Raw genomic sequence first — 21,571 nt, forward strand, 5'->3', positions numbered from 1 at the left:
AAGACTACAACTCTCTTTAGCTTCTTTCTTTACAAAGTTCATGATTCATTCATCAAATGTTTTCCATTTTTTGGTATTTCTTCTTTATTTCTCACAGAGCATCAAACCCAGGGCCAATCGGTTGTTCTTGCACTTAATGCAGCAGACTAAAAATGTCTTTATTCACATGCAGCAGTAGGTTGTCAGATTACAGAAGAGAGACAGGACATAAGACATAATATTAAAGTATTTCCACATAGGTCTACAAATGCAAAACAAAACAAAACAAAAAAATAGGCTAACCTCGTAGTAAACCTCAAGCAGAAAAGGCAAAGCAGAAAAAAACTGTGCAAAACGATGCAATGACACTACCACTGATTGTAGCACAGAGTGAACACACTACTTTCATTGTTTCAAAGCAAAGCGGACTGTGTGTTGTCTCCATCTTGGGCACACTCCCACTGCTGTACTGTTCCCGTATGAAATACTGTATTAAGGTATTGCTCAGATGGCGTAATATGTAGTAATGGCACAGGGTGGTGGTTCAGTCAAATATGTTCAATAGGCAAATTTATTTAGCAGAATTTAAACCTGTCACTTGTTGTTGTTGTTGTTGAGTCCACTTGTTGTTATGTTGAACTGAAGTTTTTATTTTAGTGCAACTTTTTTGTCTGTAGATGGTGCGAAAAGCCCAAATTTTGGTTTATAAATACAGTATAATTTAATTACAGAGTGACAAGCCAAATGGCTTCAGACCAGTGAAACAGGGAAGACTTAATGTATTTACCAAATCAACACACAGAAAGTTATAAAAAGCACCTTTTATATATAAAAATCTATAATGCGCTGCTCTTTCTATTCCTTTTCTCATAATCGTAACCAGAATGTTAATATAAGAAGAATGACCTCAATTACAATAAGAACTATTGTGAAAAAAATGGAGCGTTTCACAAGTTTTTAGCACTCAGTTTTCATCAGAATGAAACATTCTTCTCAGACGTTCCCCTCTTTTTTTGACTTCATCAAACAGAAAAAACTTTCAAAACCTTGAATTCAAAACAAGCAAAATTCACATGCAGTACTGTAAGCCTTTTGCTTTCCACTCCCTTCAAGTTATGGGGTTGTATTTTCACCTCCTCTCTGTCTGTTTCATCAGTTTATTGCCCACCCTCTTCCTCACTTATCCTCTTTACAAAAACAATAATAATAAAATTAATAATCTCAGATATAAATTCACCTCACTCCATATCTCAAGTTTTATTTCATTATTTAAATTATCCGTTCTTCATCCCTTCATCAATCATCCTCCCTCTTTCCCAGCGTCTGCCTGTTTTTTTATTTTTTGTAGTTGCCAAACTGAATGGCGAACCGGTCGCTCACGCAGCGAAATGCCGCTGGCTGCACCTCCCAGTAATTGACAGGGTTAGAGAACAGGCTGATGCCATTATAGAATGTCCTCTTCATCCCAAATCCACGAGGGCAGAAGTCATTCACACCCACTTGGCTGATGTTGTTGGAATGGAGATAAACCACCTAAAAAAAAGCCGCAGTGGCAAAGGAGGGAAAGTAGAAGAGAGCACTGTGAGAATCAATATCAAATGGAAATCAAAATTGGTTGCACACATTAGATTCACCTGCAGGTATTTCATATCTGGAAGGCCTTGGGGAACACGAGTGAGGCGGTTGTTGTCCAGATGTAGCTCTCTCAGCATGTGCAGATAGGAAAGACTGCCATTCTCTATGTTGCGGATATGGTTAAACCCAAGGCCCAACCTGGAAAATGCAAGGCGAAAGGAAAATTTTAAACAGGCAGAAAATGGGGCAATGCATGGCACATTGCACTCAAATGTTTCATGTATTGTGAGCCGAAATAACAGGATAATTCCAGATTAATATCACTTCAAGAAAGTTATATTAAGCCAGGTGAGGAATAGGGCCACGTCAGCCTGGCAGTGTCTCTACTACTATAAATGCAGCACAATGCCACAGTAGCAGAGGAAGAAAGTCTTTGTTCTCATCTGTGTTGCAACTTAATGGGCTGAAAAATGAAGCAAACATATATGTGGCAAAAAATGAGGTACCTGCTGGGGCTATTTGAGGACGGCTCTGAAAGTGTCTCAATCCCCATAGACTTTCATGTTAAAATGCCCACGCTAACAGCAATAAAAGCATGTTTGCAATGTGGTATAAAAACATAGTTTAATAGTTTAGCCCTTCATAACATCTGTATGGTGAACTTCTTTTAGCCCACTTCATTTGGATAGTGGCATGGCTGATAGTCAGGGGCAGTGCTGTTTTGAATGACAGCTCTGCTGGCACAAGGAGCATTAGCCAATCACTGTCTGCTAGTCCTTACCTCCAATATTTAACCCTTAGATGCACGAATGACTGCACCCTACACTCTTCCATAGTGGGTCAAAAATGATGCGTGTTAAAATCATTGTGTTTATATGCCACTTTTGTCATTTTAGTTAAGAATAATCATTTGTGTTACATTTTGTACCAAACTTTGGTCCACACAAGAAGATGATTTAATGTTTAAACATTTAGAAAATTAAAATAGAAAAAAAATACACAACAGCAACAGAAAAATGTCAAGATCAGTTTGTTTGTGTGAAAGAGAATATATGCACATGTGTCCAGACAATTCCTCTCTCTTTTATTGCCTTGTCCCTTCACTGTAGTCTGGCTGTAATCACTGCACACAGGTACATTGCATTTCCCACACCAACTGCTGACTTTATGGTCTTTGTTATTGGATCTGAAATCTTGTTGTCTTTGGTTGGCCCTGTCTGCTTTTTTCCTGTGGCTGAGTTGTAGCTTTTGTCACCCTATACGTTCCCATTGCTTCAGTGATTGGGGTTTGCAGTTGGAGGCAACCTTCCAGTCAACTTCTCTTATGTAGTGTGGCAATCTCCTTTGAGAGCTTAGTGAGGTAGACCGATCATGCGTTGGTGATACCATTCTTGAATTCAGGGTGCTTAGCTGTGAAAAAGGTGTCGGCATCAAGGGCAGCAATGTCAAGTTGTACCACAGCACCATGGGCCACCTCTATCTTTTACACTTGCAGGTGTACAGTGGGTGCCAACCTTCTGGTCCACAGTATCTACATCTCCTTTGGTCTTGTTGTAGAATGTGAACAACTGTATTTTTTTCACTTTTCTGGTATTACCAGCCACCATTTTGTTGTGATACATTGTGCTCAGAGCTACAACAACCATTAATTTCTTGCTGACATAGCTGACCATTGCAAGGCTGCCATTGAATCCAAAGTCAGTGCTGTAAACCTCCCAGGAGTCAGTAGCCTTCATCAGAGGAAGGATGTCTGCTTTGTCTTATTGTAGCGTCCCCACAATAGTGTCTCCAGAAGACACAGCACAAAAGGCACACAGGGGAAAAAGTTATCTGTGGTGATGCTGCGTCTTGTCTTTCTGAATCTACTGCACAACTGCTGATCAATGGTTTCCCCCAGACTCTTATGAACTTTGGTCAGGCTTGTTTGGCAGAAATTTGGACCTCCTCCTGAATGGCACAAGCTAGTCGTCTACAGTGACACAATCACTGGGGATGGATCGCTGCCTGAATGCTGAATGAAGGCTGTCTGTTGATGAGAATGGTTAGATAAGAAGGTTCCCATGAAATTCCAAGGGAAATGAATGCAAGTCATTTTGTCAAATGTAGGAAAGGTAAGTTAAAAAATTAAAAAGCATTATAGTAAAAACATGTTTTTTGAGGAACTGGTCAAATATGAAATAATTACAACTTTTCATTACAAAGATATTACAAGAAAACAACCTCACCAGGTGGTTTCTGAGCCACTTATGCATCTAAGGGTTAAAGTAAGTGAACAGGACCTCTCCACTGTATTTTCTAAAAATGATAACTGCATCATCCAAGAAAACAACATTACTCCAAAATGTGGATTACAGAAACCAATGGTTGATCTCACAGTGGCTACGTCCATTTATTTTGTATTTCTTTTATAAGTAACCTACAGTTTGACCTCCATACAGATTGGATTTGTGCTCTCTGTGATTACTCAGACTATCTGTGGGGTTTTTGGTTTCTAGACATTCTAAAACTATTCCATTAAAATGAGAGAAATCCTGTAGGAGAGACGTATGCAGAAAAGAAACTGAAGAAAATTGGAACAGCCATTAGAAGACATGATGACTCTTTCTGACAGAAGACATTTTCATGTGTTGTTAAAACATGTGCAGCGAATAAATATTCAAATTATCTGACATAAGTGTTCATATAATGTTTTTAAACATTTCATGGTTTTGTAGAATGCCTGTGATGTTTTCACACCTCACATGCTACAAGGTGTGGGTCAGCTTAAGTAGAGTGGGCAAAGACTCTCAAGCATAATTCAGCTCTAGTTCCCTGCTACTTTTAAGTGGCCTGTCAATGTAATTTGTATTATTACCCCTAAGGGGCACTGCTGACTGGGAATGTGATCAGGGTGCAAGAACTCAGCTGTGGTCAGAAAGGAGTCTGGTGTTTAAGTGTGAAGGAGACCTGTAGAGGTTTTTGTAGCGGCTCAGGTCCTCCAGTTCCACAGCCTGGATCTGATTGTGGTCCAGATGAAGCTCATGGAGACTCTCTGGGAGATCTAAAGTGCAGATAACAAAGATGTAAGCCTTCACTTCAGTGTGACAACAGATTTTTGTCTTGCTGGACATTCCTTTTTTGTCATGTTGACCATTTGCTTTTTATTTAAATATCTAAAAGGGATACATTTTATTAGATACACTTTGTTACTATTTTAGAGTTAGAACTTTGGTCATACACGTTTGGTCATACATGCAGAAATCTGAGCATTAAAATGTTTTTTGGGGTCTATCACAATGTATTACAGGGCACGTAAAAAACACTACTGTACATATTTACTAAAGAAAACACACTCTACTGTAAATCTACCAAATGCTAGAATGTTGAAAGATCTCTAGCATTTTAGCCACAAAGCGAGGTTTTTACCTTTTGGGACTCCGGTTAGTCTGGCTTCTGATATACGCAGAAAATTCAGTTTCAGTCCCTTAAAAGCTCCAGGTTCAAATCCACTGTTCTGAATGGGATTTGCTCCCATTTCTGTAAAAAAACAAAAACAAAAAAACACCATGGCGTGAAATAAAATACCTTTCCTTTAATCTTTAAAATGCAATGCCAATGCAACACAGTAGCAAAGCATCACAGAATATACTCTAGATTTCTGACCTATGCAGTTCATGTTATTCAGTCCTGCGAAAGCTCCGGCTGGGACCTTCCTGATGCGATTCTCATGGATCCTTATCTCCACCAGAGAGGCAGGCAAGTTTTTGGGGATAGTGGTCAGGAAATTCTTGGAGAAGTAGAGCTTCTGCATGTGCTTCAAAGGAACAAATGCTCTGGGGTGGACTTTGGAAATAAGATTATTCCTCAGAGACAGGCCCTAAAAAGAAGCAACAACCAAAGAGAGGTCCAATTCAACACCCATTTGGTCTATGTGAAGAGCTATCAGAAAGTCAGAAAATGAAAGGGAAAAAAGAAAAATTAAGCATTAAATGTAAAAAAAAAATATCATTATTTATGCCCTCTGCTCCTACTATAAGTGTGTTTGAGTGAATTAAAACAGATCAGCTAGAAGACTCCCCACCTACACTGGCTGAAAGATGGAGACAGATGTAGTTTGATGTAAACAGAACTCAATAGAGATGGTATTCTGTAATTTCATGTCAGGGGTTTCCTAAACTGCCAGACTTAATATTTCTCTTGGTCAGAGCTCCAGAATATGGGTCAGCAGTAAGCAAAGCCTTATTGCTGAGAGAGCTTGAATACTCCCATTTGGCTTCAGGCTCAAACTTTAATACAATTAAAGCTCTCATAGCGGAGGACGGCAAAAAGCAAGGAAATTAACCTTTAAATCCCAGAGAAATGGGGGTCTTAATTATATTTCTCACTACCAAAGCCAACACAAGCTGAGATGACTGAGTTGCACATCCTTGAGAAGTTGATTCTTAAGAATGTAACTGAACCAAATTGCTGTGAAAATACAGGAAATTTAATACAGAATCAAAACACTTTTTCTAAATACAGCTGAGTGCTGTAAATGCTGATGCCTTTAATGAAAAAAGGAGTAGATAGCAAGCTACTTAACAATCTCACAGGTTAAAAAAATACATATAAACTCCTTACATATTTTAGTAACCTGAGAATTAATCATTAGAGTTGTAATCATTTGTACAATTGATTGTTGTGGATTCAGGTTGTGTGAGACAGAGAAGGCTGTGCGTCTGGCAGTGAGTATGGTTTTGAAAATGTTAAATACAGCAGTGGTTCTTTTATTGTGAAGGGGAGTAGGGAACATCCTGTGCAGTGTTTCTGCCTCTTACATATAGGTTAGTAAGGCCTTTGAAGTCATTCTCTTTAATCTCAGTGATACGGTTGCTCTGCAGGTCCAGGAACTTGGTGTCCCGAGGGATATTCGTTGGCACCTCGGTCAAACCTGAAGACAAAACCAGTGAAAACACAGAAGAACATCATCCTCTGGTAAATGCTCCCATGGGTGACTACCTACCAACACCCTAAAAGCCAGTTTGTTTTAAACTGGGAACTTCTAAGACTACTTTAACCAGACACAGACTTTGGAAAATAAATAGACAGTGTGTGTTTTAAAGGCCTAAGAATTAACTCAATCACACTCCCACACTGTAGCAAATGAGTACCTCGGTGCTCCTTGTCTATTATTTTAATGAAAGGTGGACATAGACACGACCATGGAGGTCACACACATACGTCAGCACGGCGTGTATAGCTACCATTATTGGTTTGTCGCTGACAAGGACAAGCATACACACTCTCGCGCACAGAAACATAAATTCCCCTCCCACCAGATGGGGACACCAGATGTTTTCCATCTGGTTTCCAATTTGACAGAAGTCACAAAGGATGTGATTTAAATACTATAAAGTCACACATCAAATAGAAAGGAGACTGGCACAACCCTGATATATACAGACGAATAAAAGCTGTGTGTGTGTGTTAATGTGTGAGTGGTGGGTAAGTGTTGAATTGAAAAGAAGTCTTTGCATTTTAACCTCATTGTGACTTGAGGAGATTGGCGACCAGCTTGAAAACCAGAATCTATAACAGTTAAGCACTTTCTCTCATCACAGTATTGTTTTGAACTTAACAGTCACTCATGAATCATTTGAGGCTTCCCAGAATATTTGTGTTCTGTGAATCAATATTATACATATATCTATCACAAGAAAGAGCTGAATGTTTGATTTTTAACACTATTTCGTGATGTGAAAACACTGATTGCTGGAATATTTCATCACTGAAGGGGACAGTCTGTTATCATTGGTTACCAAGCAATAAATTCAAACAGCCTAGAACGGACTGCGACACGTGAACACCAAAGTGGCGTTAGAAAATACACCTTTGCTATTTTGTTCAGGGAGCTCTGGAAAAATGACTCAGCACACGGATAAACACAGCTACCAGTGATCATTAACAAGACCACATCAAAGAGCCACGTGGACAAGTGTATCAGATGTGGTAGCTTAATCCAGACAGGCCACAGTGGACGAATCCCAACCAGGGCCAACCTCATCTGGACCGAGAACATGATGCAACTGGGCATGCTGGTGAGAGAGTGCCAGCTGTCCCACTGGGAGCGAGTTTGCCACTAACCACATCTGACCCACAGGACTCAACCCAGAGCTGTCCATCTAGAGGTAATTTTAGATATATGGCTTTGGTTGTGCTGTGCCACACCCTCCATGACACCACATAAGATCCAAGCCTTAGAGCTCCCTCTGATATTCGGCTCCAACCGCATCCTCACAGTACAGAGAGATCTAGTGCAGTGGCAAGATTTTGCCTTTAGAGAGCAAATATACATTCGTGAAAGCTGTGAGGAAAATATTGAGTTTCTATCCTCAGTATAATCTTTAAATCATAAACCACACTCTGCATTTATGATTTCTTTTTTTTTAAAACATGCAATAAAGTTATTACAGCTGCTGTGCTCTAAGGGTGCAGGATGTTACCAGGATGATTCATGTGGTAGGAAATATTTACCTTGCAGTCAACACCTGCAGCTTTTGGCATGCCTCCTGCCAGTTGGAAACCTTCAAATCTGCGTGCCAGGCATCAAAACTAACAAACTTGATGGGAATACCTGGAAAAAAGCTTTCACCGAGACCCTGATTAAATGAATCCTTAAACCCTCTAAACCTCAAACCACCGCTCTTCAACCACATCTGCCACAAATCTCAAAGCCTTTACCGCAAACTGACAAAACTAGCACCCTCTAAAACCCCAGTTCAACTCAACACAAATACTCAACATCATGCTGGGATCCACACTGAGAGGAGACAGACGCCACCACCAAAATACATCTGTTCTAAATAAGCACTTGACATCTCGGAAATTATACGCTTCCACATTTACCCGCTGCTGAAAGACCAGGGACAGTAAGTATATAGAGGTTGTAAAATGATGATTCGACAAAACCATTATGTCTAAACCAAGGCGTCTTATTAGAGTTATATAGCTAGTATAATGTGAAAAATCTTTATATCCATAATTAAGACATAACTCAGTTTCTTTTAGTCTCTTTTAAACAGACACACATTTATATATCTACAGTGACTAAATTGTACTGGATGCTTTTATGGAAACATGACTAAAATTAACTCACAGACAGACAGTAAAAACATAATGAAAAATTTGGCACAGTTCTGTTTTTATTTTTATCTACTGGAAAAGAAAAATATATTTTTAAATCAACCGCTAATACTAGCTCAACGTGGTTTATTCCTCATAGTGAATATAATGGCAAATAATCCTCACATGATGTTAAAATAATAAAAGAAAAACTCAATATTTAATGTTAACATCTTATTAAATGATTTAATTCTATTCTCCAACTTTAAATTTTTAAAGACCACCTCATTGTCTTCCACATCACCTAGCTAGCTAGCTAGCTAACTAACAAGGTGCATATAGCACCTAGCTGCTTATTTATGCTGTTTATTGGCCATTTTAGAGAATTTAAAATGTCTTTGGCCATATTTTAGAACTACTAGGAATTGAGACTTTTACTTCTTTACCTTCTAATAACTGCCTATTATTAACACCTAGAAGTTGTACATTAATTCCTATGTCAAGATAGAAATACCATTTCAACTAGCCATTCTCACCTTTTCAGTACTTAATAATTATGAGGGGTTTTTTTTATCTAAACCAGCAAAAATTAACAATTGTTAGAAGTGTCTAAATAGGTTTTCTAACTCTGAATATGTTTTCTATCTAAAGTGAGGTTTTACTCATATTTCCCCAGCAGTTTGATCTTCATGCACGTGTGTGACTGTCTCCAAAGTACAAAGACAGTCATATAAGGTCACTCGTTCAAAGCTGTCTGCTTTTCACACACATGCATTTCCACACAAAATATGCAGATCTTTTATTTCCAAGAACTTTTTTTTCGAGGAACTAAATAAGCTCTTTCCTTCAGACCATTCGGTTATCTGCATTTCCATAATAGTTTCCAAGAATAAGACTGCTTAAGTATAAAAAGAAACTCAGCAGCTGTTTTTACACATCTTTTTAGCAAGTGACTATACGTCGCACTACTCCTCTTCAGTCCAGTTGGTTACAACAACGCAGAAGATTATATAAGAGTAATGAAGTGACCAAGCTGAAAAATTAAGCAATGCGGAAGTGCCAAAAACTGTGAACCAATTAGAGCCAAAATAAACATGTTTATAGCCTGTTACAAAAAACGGTCTTGGTCTCTATAGATAAAATTTCCAGCTTTGCAACTATGAAGTGGATGATTTCTGTTATTTACGCTTAAACTTAACTGAAGTTAGCATCCCATTTTCATATCACGGTGAATTATGGATGCATTTTGTTTCACAAAGCTTTAACTGACATATTTCCAGGTTTACCCTCTTGTCTGAATATTGTCATGTCTGGCTTCAAAAAACCAAGATGGTAATCCCCAAAATGACAAGTGTGCAACTTGCAATCTGCAAACCAAAAGTGTGACTCACTGTCACCACTCCATCTATTTTACAGTCTTTTTTTAGAGGCACTTCACCAACAGCGAGCATGCGAGAGACTGAGGTAGTATTGTTTGAATACTATAATGTTAGTTGTAGCAAAATTAGTGTCAAATTGTCCAAATTGCTGCAAGTACTTCAGACAGAAATATTCCCTGGAACTAAATTTAGCTACTGCCTCCAGAAGGGGCTCAAGGTCACTAGTCTGTGGGGAAGTAAAACATGAATTTAGCAAATGCCTAACAACTTTAATTATTCTATTAAAGGGGGTCTGTATTATGTGTGTGTTAAGTGTTGCATTACACCTTGAAAATACACATTCTGTAACAGAAGAACAAAATCGGGAAACATAGAACTTTATCTTTTAAACTAGACCACATCTGAGATCCTAAACTTGATGAATAGTTTCAGAAACTTTTTGTTGTGCAAAAAACTTTAGACTTCTCAAAGACCATCTTATTTTAAGACCATATTAGGTTAAGTTGGCCTTAATACTAGATGTTACCAAACATATGTGCAAAAACATTTACAAGACTCATTTACAAAGTTCACTTTTTTGCCCACCGTAGGGTGGCTGTGGCTCAGGAGGTTGAGCGGGTCTCCTATATATCAGAAGTTAGCTGTTCGATTTCCTTCAGGGTGCATCTTGAAGTGCCCTTGGGCAAAATTCTGAACCCTGAGTTTCCCTCAGTTCCCTGCAATGTGAATGTGTAGATCAGTATTAGATAGAAATGCCTAGGCATAGAAAAAGTGAGTGTATGAATACACGATTTGGGGTGAATGAGGCCGAAAGTGAGCAAAAAGTGTTTTGAGTGCTCGGTCTGAGGATAAAAAAGTGTTGTATAAGTATCAGTTAATATTTTAATTTGTCTTTTCTCTGCCAACCTCTAATTCTCTGACTTTATCACTTTATTCTTTTATTCTTGGTTACTCCTTGCATTTTCTGATACAGTCTTTACTTCTGTTCTGCTCACACAGAGTGTCTCCTCCTCTCCCACCCAGTAGCTTCCCTCAAAGTCTGGAACACCAAATCCCTCAAAGACATGCCTTTCCCTGTCAAAATATACCACCATTATCCCAGTGGAGAAATCCCCTCCCTCCCACTCTAAAGAAGGGCTTATGCAAGGTTTGGATCAGTAAGACAACTATTTTGTTTCCCTTTCTGAACTTCCTGGCACACTCACACACTGTGAAATGAAGACAAAGCTTTATAGAAATACATACTGATGCTCTATTTCCTTCCCACACATTCACTAACCGAGATCAGAACACTGGACGACTCGGAGATGGCACTGGCAGCCAAAGGGGCATGTGGGTATTTCATGAGGGAACAGATCGTCAGCTGAACCTTCTTCCGGATCCCTCATCATTTCCATGGTCATCTCGGCATCCATACTATCCAGGGCGAAATCCCAGAAGCCTTTCTGCTCAAAGGGCAAAGCAGAGGAAGGGGAGGGCAGCTGGACCGTGCATAGCAACAGCAGAAAGAAGCAATGGGGCAACATTTTTAATTGGAGCACCTGAAAAGACACAAAGGAATGAGAGTAGCCTTAGCGTTAATGCAACAAAGTAGAAATTTCATCCAGTTTAGAGACATTTTAGTTATTCGTTTGTTAGTGTGTGTGTGTGTCTGTGTGTGTGTGTGTGTAGACAGGAATATGCACATCTAAGTGCTTCTGAAGTAAAAATGCAGGAAAATAAGAAAGGAAAACTGCATGGGCAGGGCTGGATGCCTGTTCTGTCAAAGACAGCACATACTCTCTGCTCTACTGGTGTACTGAAACTATCGACCAGGGTGAGTCCTGCATTATTAACCAAACTTTAGGCTGTGTTGTGTAAAACAAAAAGATGTGGCACATTATTTTATTTAATTTCACTCTAAAATAGTATGAAATGGTCCGCTCATTTATAATTACAGTCCTACTCTTTATTCCACACCTAGAAGGAAGAGAGAAACTAAGGCTATGGAGGGCAAATGCACCCAGTCCCCTCCAGCACTTGCCAGGAATTGGCTCTGGGAAGAAAAGTGACTTCAACCACACCAAAATGTCACTGTCTGCCTTGTGTACACCACAGGTCTCATAAGAGTAAGTCGCTGCTAACTAGCCAATCAGGGGGACATCACCTACAGTAAATTGTGGAAAAGTTTATTCCTGCAAATGAGCATTGCAACAAAGCCACCATTCATTAACAGGAGAAAGTGGGTGTGCAAGGGCAAATGTGTGCATGCAGGTTTGCATGGTTGAGTGTGTCTGTTCCTCAGGAAACAGACTCCATGATGTCATAGTGTGCGTGTGCACACACACACACTGCTTACATGTCATCAGACATCTAAGCAGTGTGTGTGTGCATTCGTGCATTTTTGTTTGCCTACTTTACACAGGGTGCACTGACCTAACTAACACTTCAGCACAGTCAATCCTCTCACTCCCCCTAAAAAGTCATTCCTAGAAAAAAAAAGAGCGAGCGAGACTGTTGGCAGGTCACTTGAGCTATGCAGCATACAAGGTCATAAACATGACCCTTGAGGCTAATCCTATGATGTGACCTTTTAATCTCTCATTTTTTTCGTGTTAATTCCTCCTCTGATCCCCAGCTCCGTAATCCTGCATAAGACTGAAAAGATGGTTAGTATGCAAATGGACCTTGATAAACATAAGAGTTTTGTAGCAACATGATCTGTTTTTCACTGGAAACAAGAGGAGGATATGACTCAACTCCCAATATTATCAGAACTAAGGGGAGTACAAGGGGGAGCCAAGGGAGGAGCTAACAGATGGAAGCAAGTGAGCGTGTCTTTTGAACATTTGAGCCTCTAGTGAGTAAATAGTGAGTTGTGAGGTCTTATTTAAGAAAATAATGTATTAATTCTCTGACCATTGCAATTGCAAATGGAATTTTCTCTACTCAAAGAAATAATGGTATTATTTAAGGAAAGAAAAAAGACGTGGATGTGGACCTGGCCAGGAAGCACGAATATCTGGCCCCTGTAGTTTGCTCCCTGCAATAAAAATAGCTGCCAAATTATACCATTATGCAGAAAAGAAAAAACACCACTGGCCTTGGCTTGGTCAGAAGAATGCAGCCAAAAGGACACAGCTAGGGCATATATAGTCAGCATCACACAATGACACGCAGCACACAAGAGCTGGAAGATATACAGAAGACACCACTAGACTTATTTATACACCTACAATTTCTGCAGTTTGTCCCTTTGCAACATTATAGGAGGTATAACAAGTATACGTTGTAAATCCATAAAAAGTGTCACCCATGCTCTAATTTGTGGAGCCTTTTTCTCTCGGTCAGACCAAAGAATTGAAGCGATGTGACAGAAGATTTGCAGACAGAGGTGCAGGGCATCAAAGAGAAGATAAAAAGGGAGACAGGAACAAGTCCGATACACTTTATTATCACCCAGGAATTACATACAAGGCTACTATAAACACGTCATGAAGATAAGCCTATACTATGTCCCACAATTAAGGAGTCGGTAATACCCACTTTTATCCAACCCTGGCGTTTGTACATATGAATTTCTCTCCCTCCAGCTGTGAGCTGTGAAACATCCGGGCTGAGACGGAAACAAACCAAAGCCTTCAGCCTTAATTGTTGTTGCCTTGGCTCTTCATCTCGCCTCCCATCCAAAGGCGAGTGGTTTAATGGATGGATGGCTGGCTATTCCTGTCTCACTTTACTGTCTGCAGGGCGCAGTGGAGTATGTGTGTGTGTAGTTGGAGGGAGTGCAGACGACACAAAGAAGAAAAAAGGAAAGAGCAGAATGATGATTATGAGACAGACAGAAAGAAGAAAGAAAAAGTGGGAGTTGTGTGTAAGCAGTGGGGAGAAGGTTGTGGGCAACAAGGGTGCCGAAGGATCACAGGAACAAAAAAAGGACTTTCCAAGTCGCAGCATCTCTCCTGCACTACTTGGCAAAAATTAAGTGGACACTCAGTGGATATCTTTTGGACTTTGAACTAAAATGAACTAAAATGCTATTAACTAAAACACTGAGTCCGAATTGAAACTGAACCCGAATCTGCAGCTGCAACCAGTCTGACTTATGTTTTTCTTATGGGAAGAAATCCCCTTTAAATCTATGTGTGGATCAGTAGCGCTGGTACTGATCCCTCAGGCTCGGTAGTGCTGAAACAGCACAAGCACAAACATCACTCTACCTTCAAAAAAAAGTGAACAGACCAAAGACGGGAAGGAAAATTAAGGAATTTCCCTGACAAGCTTAAAGGTGCCTGATTGTCAGTCTGTCAATCGCACCCGCATACTCACACATAATATGTCTGGCTAAACAACCACATCTGGTTGAAGCTGTCATAACAGGCAGGAGAAAACAGAAACTTCTGTGAATTCCAATTCTTTACTGTTGCATTCAAATGTGAAAATTGGACAAGAGGGAGAGGCAAGAGACGTAGATTCTGAGACACAATAGAGCACAGTAAAGTCTGCTTTTGGCTTCTCCTTTATTCACATGGTGGGTATCTCTCCATGTTTAATTTGGCTGTTTTTTATGCCGGATGTTCTTCCTGACACAACCCCAAAGGGATGTGAGGTTACGTCAGGACGGTGATTACGGTAAAAAGCACCAGCTTGAATGATCTCCCATTAAACCTATTAGTTGTTTGCGTCTTAGATTAGCTTTAAATTTCGTATATGCAACATCCATCAAGTCCTGGGTTATTCATCAGCCCTCACATCGCTGCGCTTACTGTATTACAGCCAGAGTTCATAAAAATGATAGCATTTACCTTTTTCAAGCTAAACAAATAAATGTTTAAACTCAGTGCTCTCTGTGATGCCAGTAATGTCACTCTGTTCTGCAGATGAAAGAGAGGAAACCATTAATCTTTTTCCTACTTTGACCCCTATGAGAGACGAGGTCTCACCCTGTGACATAGCTGCCACGCATATTAAAGATGGACGTGCCAAAGTACAGTGAACCTGACATAAAATGCACCTCATTTTCATCCTCTGGAACATTTCAGCTCTGCTTTTTTAGCAGTTGAGTTGGCAGAATTAAGGTGGGGCAGACAGCTCAGCAAGTGCCAGCTGGCTCTGCAACACCACTGTATTGGCAGCCGCCACGTCAACACTCGGTGCCGATTAAGATCACATGGTGGCTCGAAGTGATCACAGTGCTGACTGTGCTCAGATGATCTGACATGGCTTAACATGGCGTTGCAGAGAATAAATAGAATTCTGGCTGGAGTCACTGAGTGAGAACGTTTTTTCCCCTTGAATTGGACAGAAGCTGCAGTAAACTCTGACAGACGTTACCTGCTTTAATAAACTTGTGTCAGAGTTTATTAACTCACGAATATATGACATATGGTCTTGTAAGCAGTGCGGGTAACACTGTACACCTGTTTTACATTTTTACGCAAGTGTAAACCTACCACAATGTTTGCAAGTAGGATGTCAAACAAACACAAAGACTCTGACACACTCACACGCGTCTCCAATTCATGCACTCTTCAGACAGGCAGGCTGTTAGGCGGGTCTGGTACAAGCATTCGGGTGGAGTTAACTGCCCCAGCGGCTGTAATTTGGTGACTGCCAACCCTAAAAAAAGGAACTGTTTGGCAGCTCCTCTGATGCCACCAAGCTTGGATGTGGTGGTGAGCTGCTCAGTGCTGCAGAGATGAGGCTTAACCAAATGCACAGCAGTGAGCAGAGCAACGCTAAAAAACAAAAAAAAGATCCTAATCATTCAGCTGGAGAGGAACATATGACCTGAGGATCCATGCCTGTGGGCAGATGAGCCTCAGAGCATGTGGACTATTCCAAAACTTGGGCCAGTTATAAGTGTGGTATGAAGAGAGACTATAAACAATGGTTGCTTTATGACAACCCAAAATGGAACAATTGGCATATTTTATTGTCAAAACACGGCCAAGAAAAGCACAACTTCTAACTGGAGAAAAAAAAAATTATAACTACCATCTGCAGAGAGAATGTGTAGCTGCATGGGACTGAGTATGAATTTAGGCAAGTGTATGATAGAAAAAAATAAATGTTGGCAGCTTCAGCTTGTCTTGGAGATGACCAAAAGTGCACCACAATGAGTGTCCAGACAGGCAGGTGGACGGATAGACACAGTGAGATAGTGAGAATCACAGGACAGACAGAGCAGCAGGTGTAGTGCGGCAATAGGAAAGCAGTCTGTTTGTTCCTGAAGCTTCAGGAACAAACAGATTCAGACCATCATTTTGACGGGCTGAAGTCAGACTAACACAGTTTCCCCTGTCTTTAAGGAGACTCAGTTCACTGTCTCATACAGGGGAGTTAACCACCGGACATATAATGATCATTACAAGACAGAACTGGGTCACTGAGGGAGGAAAAAGGTTGTTCTTCAAAGAGCTTCATATTTTGTCTGCATAATATTATGTTAAAAAACAAAATACAGCTAAGAGGAGAGCGAGCTATAATAATCTTTTTGCCAAAGAAAGTATCTCCACACACAGTTTTCTCAAAACACTGTCTGGGCCTACCCAGAGCTGAATTTGAGGGTAAAGCAGGTCTGTATACAAGAAGGAATTGACTTTAATGGCTGTTTCACTATAATTATTCTCCCAAAATGAGGATGCATGGATGGACCTAAAAGGCCTGCTCTACATGATGTTACATTTAGAGCCTGATGATAGAATAAGAGCCCACTTATTTGGGGACAAACTAAGTGGAAAGAGGTTTGCTTAATTATCATCTTACCTTGTAATTACCGTTTGAATGAGCTTTGGAGATTCATTGCGCCATCTTGTGGGCGTCTGGGGTAAGAGCTAAAACTGCAGGTCAACGCTATGGACCACAAGATGCAACAGGTTGAATCCCAAAGCCATCAAATACACATATTCGTAATAAGATATTTACAGGGAAATAAATGAATGATTAAAATTATTTATATTTATTTCTATCTGTGCACTGTATTTTCAGCTATAAATATAAAAGCTGACACCTCCATCAAAAGTTTTAATTTGGGGGGGGGAAACTTTTTGTTAAAAAAAAAAAGAAAAAAGAAAGAAAGAAAAGTGGAGGCAACTATCTAATTTCCACTTTAGGCTACTACTTAATTAATACAGATTCATACTAAAGTTTCTTCCGAGTCAGCTGCCAAGTTAAAAAGTACATATATTAAAATAACCCAACTCCCCTACCTTTGGGAAAGAAATAAGATTTTTATTCCAAGTTCCAAAAAGTAGGTTGACGATTGCTTTTCTCCCTCTGTGCGTCAGTTTATCTTGGAGATGATAAAATATCCTATATTTTCATCACATTTAGGGATTATCACGATGTTTCCCTATGATCCGCTGACATCTAGCCGCAGCTCCGTGTGCAACTGCGTCCCGCGTCAGGCTACCGTGTGCGCGCCTTCCAGTCCAAGTCGAGGAAATGACTGCGTTCCGAGGGAGTTGAGCCCATAAAGTTAACAAGCCAGGCTCTGAGCTTCGGAGAAGAAGGAGGAGGAAGAGGAGGGAGTAGGTCTACTTCCTTGCTGTATTTCAGCAGCCTGCCAGTAACGGCTGAAAGTAAATCTGGTTGTAGCAGAGCTTTGATATTACAAGCAATCGTTTCTGCAGTGAAACCACAGCAGATAACATTCACAACTTTGCAGTATTAGGGGGCAGTGATGCAAAAGCCTAACGTTTTAGTGAATTTTGATGGGTAGGATTTTATTTTACCATTAGATGGTCTTTTTATTTATGGACAGTACTGTGGAAAGGTCTTGAGCCACCCCTTATTTCTTTATATTTTGCATCCAAGGAGGAAGACTTTCTTGTATTTCTTTGAAGTGGCTTTGAGTAATATTTCTGCAGTTTCTCTAAAAGACGTCCTAAGTGTATTTAAGTTCATTGGCGGATTTTTCACAATTTTTTAGTTAAGTCCTTGAAACTGACCATTATCAGAGGAATTTTTTTTGTTTGTTAAGCCACTTAACACCGACCTATAAATTATTTAAGCATATAAATGCACCTAACTTAAAGGATGAACCAGTTCTGTGCCTACACAACTTAGCAAAAAGCTGACTGTATCCTTTATCTTCTGACATTTTGTTATTAGCAGCCTGCTGCAGAACACATTTGTTTCATCTGTTTCCATTTCTTTAGTTGAATCTATGTCAATTTCCAAAGATAACGCAGACCAACAAGGTGATTTTCAAAGTGCTATTAGCCAAGAACTTGGCATATCTTAGCGTGGTGTGCAGTGTGTCCTTAAAAAATGATGAAACTACACAAGAACTGGACTGAAAATCTGTGACAATGGGTTTTATGGAGTGATGAATCCAAATTTGATTTATTTTTTTTTCATTTTTTTTTTGCTTCAAATTTAATTATAGAGGAGGAAAGAGATACAAAAGTGAATGTCTACAGCCATCTGTAAAACATAGTATGTCATAGGCTGTATTTCAGCCAGCAGTGTTGGGGATCTTGCCAAAATTGATGAAATTATGAAAGAAAAGTACAGCCAGATTAGATCCAAGATGGAAGAGCTTTCTCTGATTGGCAGCAGCTTCCCTGGACAGAAAAAACTCACAGAGGAACACTATCAGCCATGGAGTGACCTCCGCAGAGCCCGCACCTGTGGAATCATCTAGACATACAATGAAGCAAAACGCAGCAAACATCCAAAGAAGAGCACCAAATCACAACAAGGGTTGCGTCAAGATTAAAGGTGGTCATGCCAAATATAATCTTGTAAGAACTGTATAAACTCAGCTTTTGCCTTATATACTGTTTTGTCCATTCACATTTCCACCAGTTTCAAAATGTCTGTGCATCTATCTCCACATTTACCTAGTACGATATAAAGAAATGGCTGGCTGCTCAAGACTTTGCACAGTATTATACATATATACAGTTTTCAAGATGACTATTAGGGCAGGACGGTGGAACAGTGTTGCCTCACAGCAAGAAGGTCCAGAGTTCAAATCCATCATGTGGCTGGGAGTTTCTGTGTGGAGATTGCATGTTCTGTTCAGGCACTCTGGTTCCTCCCACACCCCAAAAAACATGCAGTTAGTGGGGTTAGGCTGAAACTGTGATTCTAAATAGGCTGTAGGTGTCAGTGTAAATGTTTATGTGCTTCTTTGTGTTAGCCCACAGACTGGCGACCTGTCCGGAGTGATCCCCGACTCTCACCCTATGGTAGCTGTGATAGGCTTCAGCCCTCCTGCAGCAGAATAAAATGAATGGATGTTATCCTAGAGGTATGACGTGACAAAACACAATGTTTAAATTTTGTGTCTAAGGTCAGGAAATTCCATTTTTGAAGTGCTGTAGAAGAAAATTTGCACGTCGCTCTTTAACAGACTCACACACAGACTCACACATTTTCATTATAGTGCAACTGTAAATATACAGCAGCACCACAGGAGAAGTAGCCAGCCCTCCGAGTGACCCATACAGTGAGATAGTACCATTTTTAAGGGACACTGGAAGGTAAAAATAAGATAAATCATAGTTGATTTTTTAAGGCAATACTTATTTACTGACAATAGAAGCTTTTAATTGTGTACTGTATATCCTATGCTTTTATAGATTACATAAATATGTGCTAAAGAAGGGGGAAAAAAACTCCCAGGACATTTAATCCTTCTCTGGAAGTATAGCAGCTACAGCTGTGTTTTATGCTTGCAGATGCTTTCCATGTATTTTTTAAGCACTGGCAGTTAGCAGCTGGTGAAATAAACCCGTCTTTTACTGTGAAACATCCAGTGGCCCATTTCCGTCTGATTAGTACTAGTGATACCAGCTAGTCGCACCACAGTAGTGGACAAAGTTTATATTTTAGTTCTGGGATTATAAAACATATGATTTTGGGTCTTTTTCACAGTTTTCTATTAAATTTCATTTTGGCAGGATGAAGTGTTGTTTCTAACCGATTTCCTCTAAGTATTTGCCAGCACCCAGACTGAGGGAGGCAGTGAGTTCGGCGAGCCACACGATCTTGGAACTCTTATGACCTTACACAAGGACTGCCACACAGACATTAATCCATGAGCTCTGCTGCTCCAGGCCTGTCAGCACAAAATCACACCCACTTTTGCCATCATATAAACTCAAGAAGAAACTGACACTGCCTGTACTGATGTTTAGTTATCTACTCTTGTCACTAACAGTGCCGTATCCACAGTGGTGGAAAGGCATGTGGGCCGGATCAATGCCCTGCAGGGGCTTTTGGCAGGGGACAGTGTTTTGATAAAGGACTTTGCAGATGACATTCCTTCTTTCCCTGCTTCCTCTCTTTCTCCCGTTTGTAAATTTGCCCTTTCCCTCTACTTCATGCATTTTAATTTTCTGAGTGCCTGTGTGTCTCTCTCGCTGCGGTTCGGTTGATTATGGTGTTGGGCTGTAGCTACAGGGCTTGGCATCTAAATTAAACTCTTTCTGCTCTATACAAGTGTTCATCTAACGTGTCTCCAGAGATTAACACACCCACTAGCTCTTAGATAGGTACTGCAATGATCGGGGCTATGCATCATTGGATGCAGGAGAGAAAAAATGATAATATTTACTCATATGTTGTTTAGTTCTTTTACACTGTGATTTATATAAATGAAAAACAATTTCCTACTCAGTAATGCTTATACTTGTAGAGAATGGGGGTTGATGACTGAGTTTCTACACACTGAGGTAACCAAATTCTTTTAAGAAGTGAACTCATAACATTGAAATCCAGTCTCAAGTTCTAGCAACAAAAGTGTCCTCACTTTTAGACCCTGCATCCATTCTCTTTCTTCTTGCCTCGCGTTATCTGTTTCTCTGTTGTCACAGTCCGAGTCAGGAAGAGAATTTTTTAGCAGCTTCTCTTTGTAAGCGTTGGGGCTTTTTATTTTATCAACCAGCACTTCATCCGCCAACGCCCAATCAAAAAACAAACACAGGAAGCTGTTGTCTCAGGGTAGGATGGAGAGCTACATGGGAGACAAAAAGCTCGACCCCCCTCTAGGGCCAGTCAGACAGGCTCTGGCCCGAGCTCGGCGGGATGCAGACATCTGTTGGCTATGACAGCTCGTTGATTTAACAGTTTAGTCATGTCACATGCGGCGTCATGGATGGAAGTGAAGTGGTGAGCCCGTGACATTTGCAAAAAACTCCATCTGACAGGCCGAGGAGGCATGTTTAAGGATTTAAATTCAAAACTGATGTATCCATCTGTGCAAAGATGGAAAGGTTAAAAAAAGGAAGAGACACAGCTCGGTCATTTTGTGCAAAGCTTCGGCTTAGCCTGTAAGTACAGGAACTGCACTATAAATGTGAATGTGTAGTTTCTTAGACAGTAATATGCTGTTTACAAAATGACTGTACAATTATGGAGGTTGGAGGCTGCACCACATGCACAGGGCTGAGAGCACAAATCCAGCATGTGCTTACACGCCCAGAGAGAAAGGATAGAAAAGGATATATGGGTCTGTCTCATAACGCATATTCAGAGGGTACTTCTACCGGGATTCACTTTGTCATCAGCTTCATCGTTAATAACACAACCACACTCGCTCTGTTGTTAAGTGTCGATCGCTCCCT

General features: G+C 40.2%; 1 protein-coding gene and 1 long non-coding RNA gene across 3 annotated transcripts; one reads left to right on the forward strand and one right to left on the reverse strand.

The window, feature by feature from the left end:
* Window positions 1-119: 119 nt before the first annotated feature.
* On the reverse strand, window positions 120-17,456 carry bgnb (biglycan b). 2 transcript variants are annotated; one of them, XM_039604903.1, is made up of 9 exons: window positions 17,204-17,456; window positions 16,761-16,847; window positions 11,293-11,554; window positions 6,351-6,463; window positions 5,197-5,410; window positions 4,960-5,070; window positions 4,501-4,594; window positions 1,614-1,752; window positions 120-1,512 (listed from the first exon to the last, which is right to left on the reverse strand). In XM_039604903.1, the coding sequence occupies exons 3-9, from the start codon at window positions 11,537-11,539 to the stop codon at window positions 1,315-1,317; spliced, it is 1,116 nt and encodes a 371-aa protein (XP_039460837.1). In that variant the 5' UTR covers window positions 11,540-11,554; window positions 16,761-16,847; window positions 17,204-17,456; the 3' UTR covers window positions 120-1,314. The 2 variants fall into 2 exon arrangements, with proteins under 2 accessions (XP_039460837.1, XP_031609153.1); XM_031753293.2 differs by lacking the exon at window positions 16,761-16,847.
* On the forward strand, window positions 11,561-20,294 carry LOC120435385. Its single transcript, XR_005609692.1, has 4 exons — window positions 11,561-11,829; window positions 11,977-12,121; window positions 19,144-19,254; window positions 19,907-20,294. It is a non-coding gene; the product is annotated as an uncharacterized LOC120435385 (long non-coding RNA).
* The last annotated feature ends 1,277 nt before the right edge of the window (window positions 20,295-21,571 follow it).

This window comes from Oreochromis aureus, linkage group 20 (assembly GCF_013358895.1).
Source record: "Oreochromis aureus strain Israel breed Guangdong linkage group 20, ZZ_aureus, whole genome shotgun sequence".
Lineage (NCBI taxonomy): Eukaryota > Metazoa > Chordata > Actinopteri > Cichliformes > Cichlidae > Oreochromis > Oreochromis aureus.